Source organism: Cebus imitator, unplaced genomic scaffold (genome assembly GCF_001604975.1).
Source record: "Cebus imitator isolate Cc_AM_T3 unplaced genomic scaffold, Cebus_imitator-1.0 Scaffold515, whole genome shotgun sequence".
Taxonomy (NCBI): Eukaryota; Metazoa; Chordata; class Mammalia; order Primates; family Cebidae; genus Cebus; species Cebus imitator.
Genome location: NW_016107830.1, coordinates 1,278,652 through 1,293,907, shown reverse-complemented (window position 1 = coordinate 1,293,907; position 15,256 = coordinate 1,278,652). Strand labels below are relative to the sequence as shown.

The following is a 15,256-nucleotide window of genomic DNA, read 5'->3' as shown; positions in this document are numbered from 1 at the left end:
TCATTTCTACTCACATAATTTTTATAGAGCTTACTTTGTGCCACAACTAGACTAAGTGTTCTTAACATTGTCATTTAATACTAATTAATAAAGGTCAATGATGTAAAGTAGCATGCCTTATGCAAAGGAAATTTGACATGAATCAGTGTTATCAGATTCTAGAAACTCTAATACATTGGCCAGAATTTCTTTTGGGAATTAATAAATGACTTTTTTGTTTTTGTTTTTTGAGGTGGAATTTTGCTCTTGTTGCCCAGGCTAGAGTGCAGTGGTGCAATCTCGGCTCACTGCAACCTCTGCCTCCCGGGTTCAAGCAGTTCTTCTGCCTCAGCCTCCTGAGTAGCTGGGACTACAAGCATGCACCCCACACCTGGCTAATTTTTTGTATTTTTAGTAGAGACGGGGGTTTTCTGTGTTGATCAGGCTGGTCTTGAACTCCCAACCTCAGGTGATCCGCCTGCCTTGGCCTCCCAAAGTGCTGGGCTCCCAAAGTGCTGGTATTACAGGCGTGAGCCACTGCACCCAGCCCCATACATAAGTTTAGAGAAATTAGATTTCCCAAAATACCAATATTTAATATTCATATTAGTATTTCATTACTTTTGTTATATTTTGAGAATTGTAGTGAATTTTTTGCCATTTTTATCCATTTTTTTATTATTGACTAATTAGATGTTTATATACTAGTTTGACATCTGATAATTTCCTATGGGGAAAACATGTTTCAGCTTCCAGGTAAACTTCTGAAACACAGTCTGTTTGTTTGGGGTCACTTGTCATTTTTCATGAAATGTCCCTTTTAATTTCTGGTCAGGAGAAAGCAATCTAAAATGTCACGCTCTCTTTTCACTTTACAAAAAAGAGCTATTGGCAAACTTCCTTTAATTTGGAATTCTATACAGAATAGGATTAGATAGAAATACTCATACATTAAGGGAATTAAAAGGCGGTTATTTAAAACAGTACAAAACAGGTAAATATTTACTAGTTTGTAATATATGAATATGAAATATACATGTTTGGTTGCTGCATAAAACGTTTGATACCTGCTTTGGGAAAGCTTTACAGGAACACAAAAATGAAGCATATTTTGGAGTATGAGTGAATGTGGCTTGCAGATCCATTTTTGTCTTGGCACATTAAAAAATGTGGAAACTGTTTTGACAAGGTTGACCCTTGTCTCCCTAGAGGGCTTCCTTTCATTCACTTTACTTGTTAACGGCTAGAAAACTTCTCAGGCTGCCATGCTGCTTGTTAGAAGGGACAGCACTCAGCTGCTGGTTATAAATTGACCCTTAGTTTGCAGGAGAGGTTTTTTTTGTTTTGTTTTGCTTCTATTTTTGTACTTTAAAAGATTGGTTTGTGTATTATATACAGGTACAATAATTTTTCCACTTGTATATTTAAAGACTTTTCATACAGATGAAATCAAAGTCCAAAAACTCCCTCATTTAGAGTATGTGCCCCATGCCCCATTTTTGGTTTAGAAAATGTAATTAGTCTCATAAGATCTATTGTAACTCCAGACCATTCATGGTGAATAGCTGTCCCTATGCTACAATAGTGGGTTTTTTTTTTAATTGGAAAATTTTTGAATAGCAGTGTTTTAAATCCCAGTGTGCCTAAATAAACATACTATATAACCATAATATTTTTATAAATGGTAAACTATCTTTAGACTTCAAAATGTTTTGAAGTAGGAAAATTAAGGTTAGTATCTCTTTAACAAGAGCTGTTATGATACATTTGAAATATTTTTTCTTGCTAATTATAAACTTAGAGTTGAAAGTGGTTGTCTGTTTTAGGGAAGGGAAATGGTGCCCACAGAATAATAATTAAAGTTGGAGTATCCACCTGAACAAGGGTTGCATTTCATGTTATATCACTGGACTGTTGAACTGTCATGTCATAAGGGTTTGAGTCAGTTAAAAAAAAAATGTTTATTTGGGCTTCATTCTTTACCATATACTTTCCCCGTTTATAATGCTTATTATAAAAACATTTAAATTACATTAATTTTTCTGGAGATATGGTGAATATGAAAACAAAATACTTATCTTACAGCTTTTTCTTATAGTAGGCAGAATAATGGCCCACAAAGACATTCATATTCTAATTCCCTGCTTGTGACAACATGGCAAAAGGAATATAGTTGTTTATTTGTATAATAGCTAATGTATGAACTACTGTCACCCAGCATGCTACTGACAGCAGTATCACCAACACCATTGTTAAGTACTTCACTCAAATTCTCTTTAAAATAAAACACATTAAATTATACTCACAAAACTTAAGTGATACGTTTCAAGCTGAGTTTCAGTATTAAATGGGTATGTGACTAGATAAGTCTTGGCTTTTAGTTTTTATTTGAATTTGTAAGATAGGCCTTGAGCTAGGTTTCCAATGGCAGCAATCTGTCCTAAGATCACCAAAGTTTTCCAAGTCAGAAGTAAGCTGAAACAAAATACTGAAATAAACTGCTTGGTGCAACACCTGTGAAGCACAACTCTGGCTTCAACTGAGCAGGAGCCCTTCTTACAGTAGAACTTCTTTGCCGAGAAACCTATACTGGAGAAGGAGGTGGGTAAACTGGTCTTGGTTCTTGGTGCTAAGACTCTAAGAAGGAAAGTCGTCCTACATTCAGAGAGTACTTTAATGGAAGCCAGCATCTCTGAATGGCTGAAAGTAATGACATGTGCCTGCTACATGCCAAATGGGTTACACTTCTTACAGAAAGACTATCCACATTAAATACAACATTTACATTGTTTTATTATCTGACTCCCAGGTGACAAATAACTTGAGTTTCTAAGACCTTGCCTTTTTAATGCTATTTCCTTCCCTTTGATCATATAAAATATAGTCATTAATCTTCAGGGAAGAAATCCTACATACTTTAGTATCAAGCAGTCGAGTCTTTCTGGAAAACATCTATAGGGTGGCTTAAAAGTTCTAATCTTAGTTTGTTCAATTTAATAGATAAAGGGAGAATACTTTACAAATAGTCTTTATTTACATCCTAGCTTCAGAAGTTTGGATATCAGCCTGCGAAGAAGTTAAGTGGTGTGGAATGAAAGACAAGTACAGGTTTGATCTTCACAGAATGAGTTACGTGTGTTCTTGCCTATACACATTCCTGGCAGTGCTAATTTCTCTTGTGTTTGGGACCCAAGTGTCTCTGTGCACAGGAGAAAAGCCAGATGGAACAGAAGGTTTTTTTGTATGGAAGGAGGAGGTTAGGCAGAGAGAAAAAGCATTGCTACGAATGTAAATTTATATTGTTATAAGCAGCTTCTATTAGGTAGAAATAAATATATTTCTGAATTGCCTGAGGCCAGCTTTCCAGTGCCTCAGAACAAGTGTTATGCATATGGTTGGAAGGTTCTTCTAAGAAACAGATTAAGAATAAAGAATCAACTCATGGAACCCAGATTTAAGTAAACGGTGAATAATTTGTGAATATTGGGAAATATGTAGACAACATAAAGTTTTTATGTTAGTCAAGTAGCTTCTAAGAAAGCCCAAATAAGATCTAGTATTGCAAAGGATCTTGATACCCATTTGCTTCAGGAGAGGAGCTTTTTATGCTTATGAGGTAGTAATCATTACCCATGAGGGCTTCAGCAACCAGGGATAGATGGAATGCCTTCCACATGCCAACCTCTTTACACTATTGCCTCATTTAATTTTCACATTGTTTTTTATAGTGGCTATTGTTTTACAGACCAAAAAAAAAAACTTTTAAAGAAGCCTCAGAGAGATTATCTTTTCTAAAATTATCTGTATTTTTAGGCAAGCAGAATCTAGCCCCAAAGATAGTTTCCAGTACTATCGTCAAATGTTGTTAATGATTGCTGCCAACTCAAAGAAGTGTAAAAAAGTTGAGATGTGTATCTTTGAGACTGTCTCAGTTATCTTACCAACCTTTGTTCAGATGCTGCCATTTACCTCTTGGTACTACCTGAATTCTAGGAGGAACCTTAGGAAGAAGGGAACCTCCTCCAGAGGATTAACTTTGCAAAGTTAAGCCTAGGTAATAATAGAGAATAGAATATTCCATTCTTGTTATACTTTGAAGTTGATATAAGCCCGCTGAAGTGAGCTTATTGTTTCATTTAATCGTTTTTATCCTTGATAACATCACAAATGCCAGCCCTTGGTTTTCTCTTTGGCTTTTTCTAACCTCTCCTCCCAGAATTCAACTTTCTTTTGGCCATCCGATGTCTAAGGTACAAAGGACCTTACTTTTTTTTCTTTATCTACTAATCCCTGCAGAAAAGATAGTTGGTAAAAGCTCATGGGTACGTATATGTTCTTCCCTTCATTCTTCTTTTCTTTCTTCCTCTACCTGTCTATCCAACTTGCATTTTTTGAAGATTTAATGTTGGTATTATGAATACTTAAAAGCTGTTAAGCGCTAACTGATAGAATTTTGGCATAGAGACTAGGTGGATTCCTTAGTATAAGAGTCATCTTGGGTTGCAGGGGTGGGGGTTTGTCCAATACCATGTAGGCCCTACCCCATTTGAAGTCCATCCCTCAATGTTTGCTTTATGAACACAGTGCATTACTTTTTTGTAGAAGCATCTGCTAAATGAGTGCTAATGGCTTTTACCTGGCTGTAATGGCTATTGGTTTCCTTTGATGGCCAGGACTTTTGGAGGAAATATCCTTCACTGGACATTAGCATCGGCACCTTGTGTACCTCCAGTCAATGTCCATAATGTTTCTTCAGCTGTTAGCCTCTCTCTACAGAGACAACTGAAAGAAGAGCTTTTAAGATAGAGGAATAGTTCCTCATTAAAATTTGTTCTAGGGGAAATCTATATTTTGTACTTCCCTCTACTTTTGTCCATTGCTAGAATTATTGCAAGCCAAGGTATTATCATACATAGTGAAAGGACCTTTTTTAAGCTCAAGTATTTTTAGATACTAATCTGAATCAGAGTTGCATGACAGTGCACCATGGAACTTGTCTTTCTTTTCTCATAAAAATAAAAAGCTCTTTTTGCTTTTGTTAATCAATATCATTTATCAAGTACAATGCCTCCTATGTATCTGACACTAGTATTAGATGGTTTACATAAACAGTGTAGCATAATGTTTAAGAACAAGTTCTCTGCTTTTGCGAATTCAAATCCTTGCCCTGTCTTTTACTAGCAATACGACCTTACGTAAGTTATCTAACCTCTCTGTGCCTTGATAATAGACATCTGAGCCGTCTCTAATATCTGATGATAGCTCGATAAATGTTTCTTCTAACTCCTCAGTAGCCTACAGAATAAGTATTGTTATCTCCATTTTAAGATAAGGAAATTGAGATTCTGAAATTAGGAGCATATCGAGTCACACAGATAATGAGTGGTGCCAGTGGGTTTAAACTCAAGCTTGTTAGACCACAAGACCCTTCAAGACTTCTCAGCGTAGAAGTTCGGGTTATTTTTCTGTTTTCTCAGTTTGCAACTTTGGAGACTGTTGAAGACCTGGTTTATGATGGACTGCTGAGTTCATCAATCATTTCTGATTTGTAACATCACGTTTGTAAATATCTTCTGAAATGAAGTAGCAAAACTACAAAAGAACAGTTATGGAAATTTAGTCTATGGAGTCAGAAATTTTTATAACTGTATATCAAGGGAATGATTTGACATAATATTAAACCCTTACAACAAATGTGTGTAACTCTAATCTGAAAAGGGAAATGCCTAATTAGGTAGAGGCTAAAACAGCCTAATATTTTTCTTGGCAACCATCATGTCTCTCAGGGAGGGCTCACCACCCTCTCCGCATTGGAGAAGATGCAGCATGTTTACTTTATGGCATGGAAGGGGACTCAAGAAAGCATTTGTAACTCTTTACTAAGTTGCATAATACACCCATTTCAAGTTTACATTGTAGGTCAGGGTCGTCTTCGATAAATGGAAAACTAATTGGTAGGTCTTGAAGTAATACTAGTAGAACTCCAAGTTGATCACTGACACTGTCTGCCAGCTGGAACTCCCAAGGAACACTGAAACCATCAAATGATTACACTCCCTCTCCTACTTTACTGCCGCACATCTCCCCATACTCGCCCAGGACCCTTCTGCTGTTCCTTCATTATTAGGTTGTTCCTGGTCTCTGTTTCTCATCGTAGTCTTCATGTCCCCGACCCCTATCTCACCTAACCCAGGCAGTGTCTTCCTCCCCCATAACTCCAGTAACCATTTCTCTGCTGGTGACTTCCAAAGCTAAATCCCCAGTTCAGATCTTTCTCTTATGCTCCAGGCTCAGCTCTTTCACTAACCACCGGACACCTCCATTTGGATGTCCTATGGATGCCTCACAATCAATTAGTTTAAAACATTTTATAATCCCTGCTCTGCTGTATTATTTCCCTCCCCACCCAAATTTGCTTCCCACACTGCCTCTAATATATTTCCTACACTGCAGCTAGAGGGATCTTTCTATAAAATGCAAATCTGTCACTCTCCTATTTTAGATCTTTTAAAGGCTACTCTGGATCCTTAAGATAAAGCCCAAGTTTCTCAATATGAGTTACAAAGCCTTTTGTGATTAGACACCCCACTTTCCCTAACTACTCCAGCCTTGTCTCTCTACTCACCTCCCCGCACACATAGTGTAGGCCTGACCATGTTGAGCTTGCAATTTCTGGCATGTATCCCATTCTCTTTTGGCCACCAGGCCTTTGCTCAGGCTGATCAACTGAGGGCCCACCTCTGTCAATCAAACCTCTTTCCCTTGACTCATGTCTGCTTGTACACTGGAGGTCTCAATTTAGATATTCCTTTTTCTGGAAGACCTGCCTGATTCCCTGTGTTTCTGGTAGATGCCTCTCTCTGGTTCTCCCATTATACTCTTTACTTTCCTATGCATTTGCAATTTTAATTGTTGGTCTTTTCCGCTAGACTACAAATTCCCTAAGGGCAGGGTTTGTGTTTAGGTTGTTCAATATTGTATTATCCACAGTGCCTAGCCCGTGGATGTGTGGAATCTGGAAAGATAGAAAAAGTAATACTTCACAAAAGATTTGGAGATCTCCTTTGTAAAGCAACTGTGTGTTTGTGTGTGTGTGTGTGTGTGTGTGTGTGTGTGTGTGTGTATTAAAGACAAAATTTTTCCTTCTTGGTGTTTTGGGTGAAGCCAATGGAAGGGAGGCTATGTTTAGAAAGTTAGAAGAGGGGAAAGCTGCTGATGTCTAGAGTACTCTAGGAATGCTGTTTCTTTGACCAAGGTCTTGGGCCTTGCTGCTGTTCTAACAGATGGTGAGCATATATACCTCACAATGGGGCTGAGAAAGCGGTTACCTGTGTGGCAGAAGGGAAGGGATTTGTCCTTCATTTTTAATGCAGAAATAAAAAACTTTGAACGCTATCATGTAGTCCTTAGCATAAATAACTTCATAGATTTTTTTCCCCAAAAAGGAAATTTAAAATTTTCTATTATTCATATGTAAAGTATACAATGTGGGTTTTAATATACATTTCGATACCACAAGCTAATTAACATATCACCTCACATAGTTACCGTTTTTGCGTGTGTGGTAAGAACACTTAAGATCTACTCTCTGAGCACATTTCAAATTGACAGTACATTATTAAATATGATCACCATGTTGTACATTAGATCTCCAGAATTTATTCATCAAAACTTTAAAGTTTGTATCCTTTGACCAAAATCTCCCAGTTGGCCTCAACTCCCAGCCCCTGGCAAGTACTCTTCTGTTCTCTATTTCTCTAAGTTCTGGCAACTACTGTTCCACCCTCTATTTATTTCTAAGTGAGATTGTGCAGTGTTAACTTTCTGTACCTAGCTTATTTCACTTAGCATAATGCCCTCTAAGTTCACTCATGTTGTCACAAATGGCAAGATTTCCTTCTTTTGTAAGCTTGAATAATATATATATATATATATATATATATATGTATGTATGTATATACCTAGATGACAGTTTTTTATCCATTCATCTGTTGGGTGGTTTCCACATCTTGGCTATTATGAATAATGCTGGAGCGAACAGAGTGCAAATATCTCTTTGACATACTGTTTACACTTTATTTTCCAGAAGTGGGATTGCAGGATCATAGTTTTATTTTTCATTTTTTGAACAACCTCCATATTGTTTCCCTAATGGCTGTACCAATTTACAGTCCCACTTACAGTACACAAGGGTTCCCTTTTCTCTACATCACCAACACGTGTTAGCATTTGAGTTTTTATATATCTCTTGGCTATTTGTATCTGTTCTTGGAACATCTATTCAGGTCCTTTGACCATTTTTTAAATCAGGTTGTTTGTGTTTTTGCCTATTGAGTTGTTGAGTTCCTTATATGTTTTTGAATACTAGTTCCCCATTAGATACGGTTTGCAAATATTTTCTCCTATTTCGTAGGTTCCTTCATTTTGCTGATTGTTTACTTTGCTTTGCAGAAACTTTAATTTGTTGTAGTCCCACTTGTTTACTTTTGTTGCCTGTGTTTTTGGTGTTATATCCAAAAAGTCATTGTTAAGACTAATGTCAAGGGGCTTTTCCCCTATGTTTTCTAAGAGCAGCTGTTGATAAAAGGGAGGAAACAACAGGAAATTTAAGGGCAGCAGGACACTTAAACTATCCAAGACTGTTTAAATGGTGTTTGTACTTAAAGTGAAAACTACCTGAGAATATGTTAACATATGCCTCAAGTCTATAGCGTGGATCTGGACTGCAGATTCTCCAGTGCTCAATCATCCTGTATTTGTGGGAAGAGAAGTCTGACATTTTCCGAAGGATTAAGTAATATTGTTTGATATGGAATAAAGTGCCATGTATATTGAGCTTCTTTAGGAGGAGGGTTGTGTTTATCTTTTTAGATCTCTGTCAAAATAAATACAAGGGGAAGGAGGCCCAGTGTTCCACTGGTCCCTTGAACTGAGGTTAATTTCCTGTGAAACAGTGGCTCTTAAGCTGAGTCTCTCCCTTACATGAGCACTAGCCATGTATTTACAAGATCATTGTCAAATTTGCAGAAGTAAGACATTTTAAACACAATTGATTAATACCGCAGATTAAGACCTCTGCCCCTTTTTCACTCTCGCTTCCCTTGATGTCAGGTGGTGTTGAAGTGGCTGTGGACAAAGGGAAGTTGAGTTGGGGATACATTTGGATTAGAGGGATATATTCATGTTGTTCACAGTCACTTCTGTATGGAGTTACTACTAGCTATCCTGATGTAGCAGTGGCTTCCAGGAATATTCTTATAGACTTCTGTGCTGACTCATCTGGCACCAGGACAGTACATCAATAACAAACTGAAACTTAATAAGCTTTAGATTCTGAGAAACCTGGGTCCACCTGCTCAATAAGCATAATACTTTGGCTTTGCAGAGTCTCTGCAAACCTGTGAATACCTCAACTTGGCATCCCAAGTAGGAGAGTAGTGGTAGAGGATTCTTTGATCCTTTGATCTACCGCCCTACATGTTACTGTCCTGGCCAATAGCAATGAAAGACCTATTCTGGGAAAACTTTTAACCTGATCTTAGAATATTATTTGAACTACAATCTAATTTGGAACATTTTAAATTACAAGGAGAAAATTATATTTTTTCAGTTTCTGTATAACTTCTCTACTTTTGTAGCCATGTCTATAGAGCAAAAATGGAGTGAGATAATTTGACTCTTGGTCCGTATTAATTCCTAATTTAACTTTACATCATACAATCATTTATTTAGTTCATTACAAAGAGTTACTCTTTCAGCCTATTACATTTGTTGTTGTTATAAAATATTTTAGTAAAAACAAAAACATTATATAAAAGTATAAAAGTTTTCATAAATCCTCAATGTAGAAAACAGAAGTTTTTAAAAAATAGAATCTACTAAGTTTGTTGTAAATTCTTACCTTTCTTGGCATACAGTACGTGCATATTATGTTTAACTTAATGAAAAAATTTTATGACAAAAGTGGATCATATTCATATTGCTTTTAAACTTGCTTTTTTTCCCACCTAACAGTGTATCTTGGATATCTTTCTGTGTTCTTTTTAAAGGGCTGTCCAGCATTGGGTGGTGGGGGAAGTGGTCTGGTTAATGCCATTTAGTCAATCAATTCCTTATATTTGGATGTTTTCTGGTTTTGGTGTTTCTTTTTTAACTACAACAAATAATGCTATAATGAGCATTCTTGTTCACATATCTTAGCACACTTTGGGAGATTTTCCCTCTGTCATATAAATTTCTAGCCATGGATTGCAGGATCAAAAGATATTTACATTGTAAAATGTTGACAGACATTTTCAAATTGCCATCTAAATCATTGTACCAATTTATAGACTCACTAATAATGTATGAGAGTGCACTTTTTCTCCACCCTTGCCAGCCCAATATTATCAATCACTTTAATCTTTGCCAATCTTGAAAATAGTAGCTAAGGGTTTCTTTAATTTTTATTTATTTAACAGTAAAGTTGGGCTTCTTCTCATATTTTCATATTATTATATTCTATGGTTTGCCTGTTCATATCCTTTGCCCATTTTGAAAAAAAATGGATTTATTATTTTCTTATTCACTTGTAAGAGTTATTTGATATTACTTGGGACATTAGCCCTTTGTCTTAGCATGATACTTGGTTACAAAGGACACTTACTATTGCATTATTTAATATTTCCTACTTTTTCATTGGACACAATATCATCACTGAAACTTTCATTTTAAACTCTTAAATGAAATTCTGCTATGTAAATCCCTTCAATTATAGACTCAATGATGCTGCATGTGGATTATTAATAGCAATAAAAGGAGATATTTCATACAGTTAAAAAATCATAGAAGTGAGCATTAGTCAGAAATTTACTTAGGAAGTTAATTTGTTCTGTATTAGGGGAGAAGTTGTCACTTTTCTTCCCTAAGCCAAGGAAGGAGCCTAAGTCTGAAACAAAAGTCCCCTTGCCAACCTTACAAAAGTTCTGCGATTAGAAATTAGTCCTTGTTACAGCAGAGTGTATACCATGAATAGATCGTTTTTATTTTTCATGAATTTCCTGTTCAGTATTAGGCTTTACATTTAATATTTATATCTAGAAAAGTTAAACAATTTTTAATTGTATAGGAAACTAGCATTTTTGAAGTACTTCTGAATTTAACACCTAGGTCAAATTGTGTTGGATATGTTTTCATGGAAGCTGTTGTATTCTCTTATTTTGCATGGGTTGGCTCTTAATTGCCTATAATTCTGGTACATATTGAGTATAAGGGAAATATATTTTAAATTTGCGTAAGTTAGATTTGCTACAAACATTGAGATTAGAACTTGCAAATTGACCACTGAGTGTGTCTGCTTTACAGGCATGTCTCTTATAGTTTGAGAACTACTTTGATCTAGCTGCTAATACCTAAAAATGGAGAGAGTTCTCTTGAAAAATGGAACTTTGGATAATAATGGATTACCTATATGTTAGTCATGAACTGTAGCTACATAGTAGCTATTATTTTTAGACAGAGTAAGTGCTCTCCAATTTGCCAGAGCTTCTGTAATCCTTTAATGTACTGCAGCAGGGCTACTTCACTCATGTACCTTATGTAGAATTCCTCTTTTGTTATTTGTAGCTAAATATATAAAAAGGAAGATAGATGAAGAAATTTCTTAGTTTTTTCACTAATAAATTCAAGAGATCAAAGCTTCTTTGCTTTATTGTTTTTCTGGTACATTCATCACCTTAAAAGGAGACATTAGAAGCAGTAGACATCCCAGAGATATTAACTTTCATCTTCCAAACTTTTCCGAACAAATCACTCCATTGGCTGGTAAAAAAAAAAAGATGATTGGAAAGATTTATACTTCCTGGAGTTCCACTATCTTACGCTGTAATTTCTTCAGGTCTTTCTGGACTTTATATTTCTCTAAATCCATCTTTGTTTTCTGTATTTGTTGGAGGGAGCTGAGAGAGTCATGAATTGATTTAAATCCTGTGAGAAGGTAAAAGAATAGGTATACTTAAAACAATACATTAGAACTTAAAAAAAAAAAAACCAAAGTGGCTAATTGGCAGTCTTGCCATAATTATCATTTAATTGAAAGCACATTAAATTCTATTAAGACCCGCCTAAAATTGTACATAATCTATTTCTTGTATGTCATGAAAATCCATTCACAATAGTGTTTCAACTTGTACCTGGTTATCTGGTTTCATTGTGAAATTTAATTATTTTTCTTCTCCTCTCCCCAAATATATTGCATAATTTTGTATTGCAAGAATAAAATTTAAAATATTTTCTTCTTTCTGTGTGCTTTAACAAGAGATTTAAGTGATATCTTTTTCAGTCTTATTACCAAATTGAAGGTAAAGACCACAGATGAGATTTTAAAACCTCTCTGAAAGTAACCTATTTGAGGGACCTAAGAGTGGCCACCTGCTCCCCTCCTTTCTCCCGGCACTTTGTATCTCTCTTATGCATGTCTAGTCACTTATGACCACAGACCTACCAAACCTCAAGGTCTTAGGGTACAACCTTTTTGTTATTCACTGAGGCCTTTCGTATAGTCATTTCTCAACACATTTTTACTAAAGGCATAAAGCAGCAACCCATTAATTTGGAATTTCCCCTTTCTAGAACTCCTCTCCATAGTAAAATGAAAGAACTTGTAAATGGTAAATTTCTTTTCCAGTTCACCCTGAAGTTTTACTAATAGAATAAGTAAAATTAAATCTCTGATGGTTAAACAAAGCAGGGCCTTTAAAAGAAGGGCCAGTTAAGTTTGGGACATGATTCCTGGTCAGATAATTCATTATTTTGATATGATGGTGGGAGTGGGTGTATTGTGAAGGTTGAATTTCCAGGTAGAAAACTCTACTTATATGTCAGGAACATCTGGCAGATTGAGACCATCATGTCCTCCCAAGGTACCTCCAAGATATCTACACAGGACCAAATTTGGTAGAATTTACACATGAATTTTTCTGACATCTAGAAAAAAAATGACTTGGAGCTTTCTCTAGTAAAGAAACTCTTCTGAGTCCTGGTAATTCCCTGAGAATTATGACCCAAGGCAGATGGCTGCTCCACAGCACCTATCCCATGTCCTTCCCTTTGACAAATTAGATGAGCCTTTCAAATTAATCCTCTTTGATGTTAGCTCAGCTTGACACTGCTGCCATTAGCCTCTTTAAAAGAAAAGCAGTCATTATACTGGACTCTGCTAATTCATCTCTCTTTCTCACTTCTAAAGGTCAGGTCTCCAGTCTGACATCTGTCCAAGCTCATTATTTGTAGTTCAATGAGAAGGGCATTTAGTTTAGGCTCCTAATTTCATAACATACCCACAAGTCACATCTTGGGTATCTCCAAGGATTTTCCAAGTCTGACAATTCCATGATTCTATGATCTTAGAAACAACAACAACAACAAACAAACAAACAAAAACCTCACACCAATGGCAGGCCTATAACATTGCCAAGTATGAATGAAGAAAGTTTATTTATATACCTTCCAGTATAATACTCACATTCTATAGGATATTTAGAAAAGTGCATTAAATACATAAGAATGTCACTAATGACAAAATTAATCCCTGGCCATTAGCTCGAAGTGGAAGACTGAGGGATTGAACAGAAAATGTCCGGACAGATACTCTTTACTTAATAAAAGGTTTCTGCTCACCTGATTGATATTCATTCTGCATTGTCTCTAATTCACCCCAGATCTGCTTTTCCATTAGTTCCATCTTTTTGGACAATTTATTTTCCATATGCTTTACTTTACTTAGCTGTGTTTCCTGTTTCTGTGTGTTAATGAAATTCTCTACTTTGCTTGAAAGCTGCAGCAGTTTTTCTTCCATTTTATTTTCAGACTTTTCCTGTAAAAGAGATTATGGGATAAAACTTCACAAAACTTACATGGATTTATCCTTCAGCTTAGAGAAAATGTTTTTAACATTCATTTTTCCATCCTAAGCATGAAAATTCAAACCAAGTTTTTTTGTATTTAAAACTGTGTTCCTAAGTATGGGAGTTAATCCCTTTGGCCCTGTTCATTTGTAGTTTCTGGAATTCAACATGTTATGGGATAAAAGAAAAGGGCTGTAGCATGGCTGAAATGTCTTGAGAATTTGGTGTTTTAGTCTAATGTTCAAAGACGTTTTAGATACCGCTTTTTCTGACCTCTCTGGACATGCTCCCTCAAATATCATACCTCTATGTGGACAGACTTCAGCTAGAATAGTGACTTGCCATGCCAGTAGTTTATTAGAATCACCTGGACCATACCCCACCCCCACAACTTAATTAAATCAATCAAATCCATATTTAATTGGTCTGTGATGGAGCTCAAGAACTGATAACGATTTAAACACTCTCCAGGTGATTCTAATATGTAACCGAGGTAGGGACTGCAGAGGCAGCCTTAGGATAATTAGCCGCTTTTCTCCTCACTTCTCCACAGGGAATCTGGGAGCAGGAACTAGGCATGGCAGGTATGACCCCTTTGGTTCTCCTCTCTTTGGCCCCATCTGCCTCAGGAATGGTGGATTCTAGTCTCTGTGTTCCTTATGGTGGGAGGTTTCTGCCTGTAAGATGACCCCATGGTTAACCTAGTGCTGCCTATAACTGGTAAAGAAATCTGCCTAATTCAGGAGTGAAGAGCTAGCAGGCCCACCTGGCAACCGCAGAGCTCACCACACATACTTCGATAGCCTTACCAGTGATAAAGTTTTATGTTTATGTCCAATTCTTGGACTCCTTTGTCACTCTATCAGCTGTTTACAAACTCAGGATGGAGCTGGGGACATTATTTTCTGAGCTGCCTCTGCCTATAGTCTCTCTACCTGAAGTTCTCAAAACATCTTATTTTGGTCACCTTCAGGACTGGCAGCCATTTACCACGGTCATGGTGCTGTGCTGCCCTTCCCATTGGGTAAGATGTGCTGGTTGCAGTGGGAGAGGGCGCCCCTGAAATAAGCATATTTCTCATGTACCTTGGTAGCCTCACCCCAAAACTTGGGTTGTCTTTACATGGTCTGATCTGAAAAAGGAGTTTTGAAAACCTTTAATCTACAAACAGATCTCCAGAAAAGTGAAGTGACTTGCCTGCACATCACCCAGGGAGTGAGCCTATAACCACTGACTCCCAGGGGAGGCCCCGAGAGAGTCAGACTCCCTAGGTCTGGGATGGCAATCTGTATTTTTTTTTTTTTAAACCTCTTCAGATTCTTTTGGTACAAGTAGAGCACACTCAGAGAAACACAGGTTTGCAGAGTTGGGGAGTAGCAAACAGGACCAGAAGG

General features: G+C 36.7%; 1 protein-coding gene across 1 annotated transcript in view; it reads right to left on the bottom strand.

The window, feature by feature from the left end:
• Positions 1 to 11,636: 11,636 nt before the first annotated feature.
• Positions 11,637 to 15,256, bottom strand: part of FAM81B (family with sequence similarity 81 member B) — a 63,641-nt gene continuing 60,021 nt past the window's right edge. Inside the window, exons 8-9 of the mRNA XM_017514103.2 lie at positions 13,636 to 13,831; positions 11,637 to 11,943 (exon numbers count right to left, since the gene is read on the bottom strand). Coding sequence (XP_017369592.1) covers positions 11,810 to 11,943; positions 13,636 to 13,831 — 330 coding nt within the window. The 3' untranslated portion in view covers positions 11,637 to 11,809. The remainder of the gene's footprint in view (positions 11,944 to 13,635; positions 13,832 to 15,256) is intronic.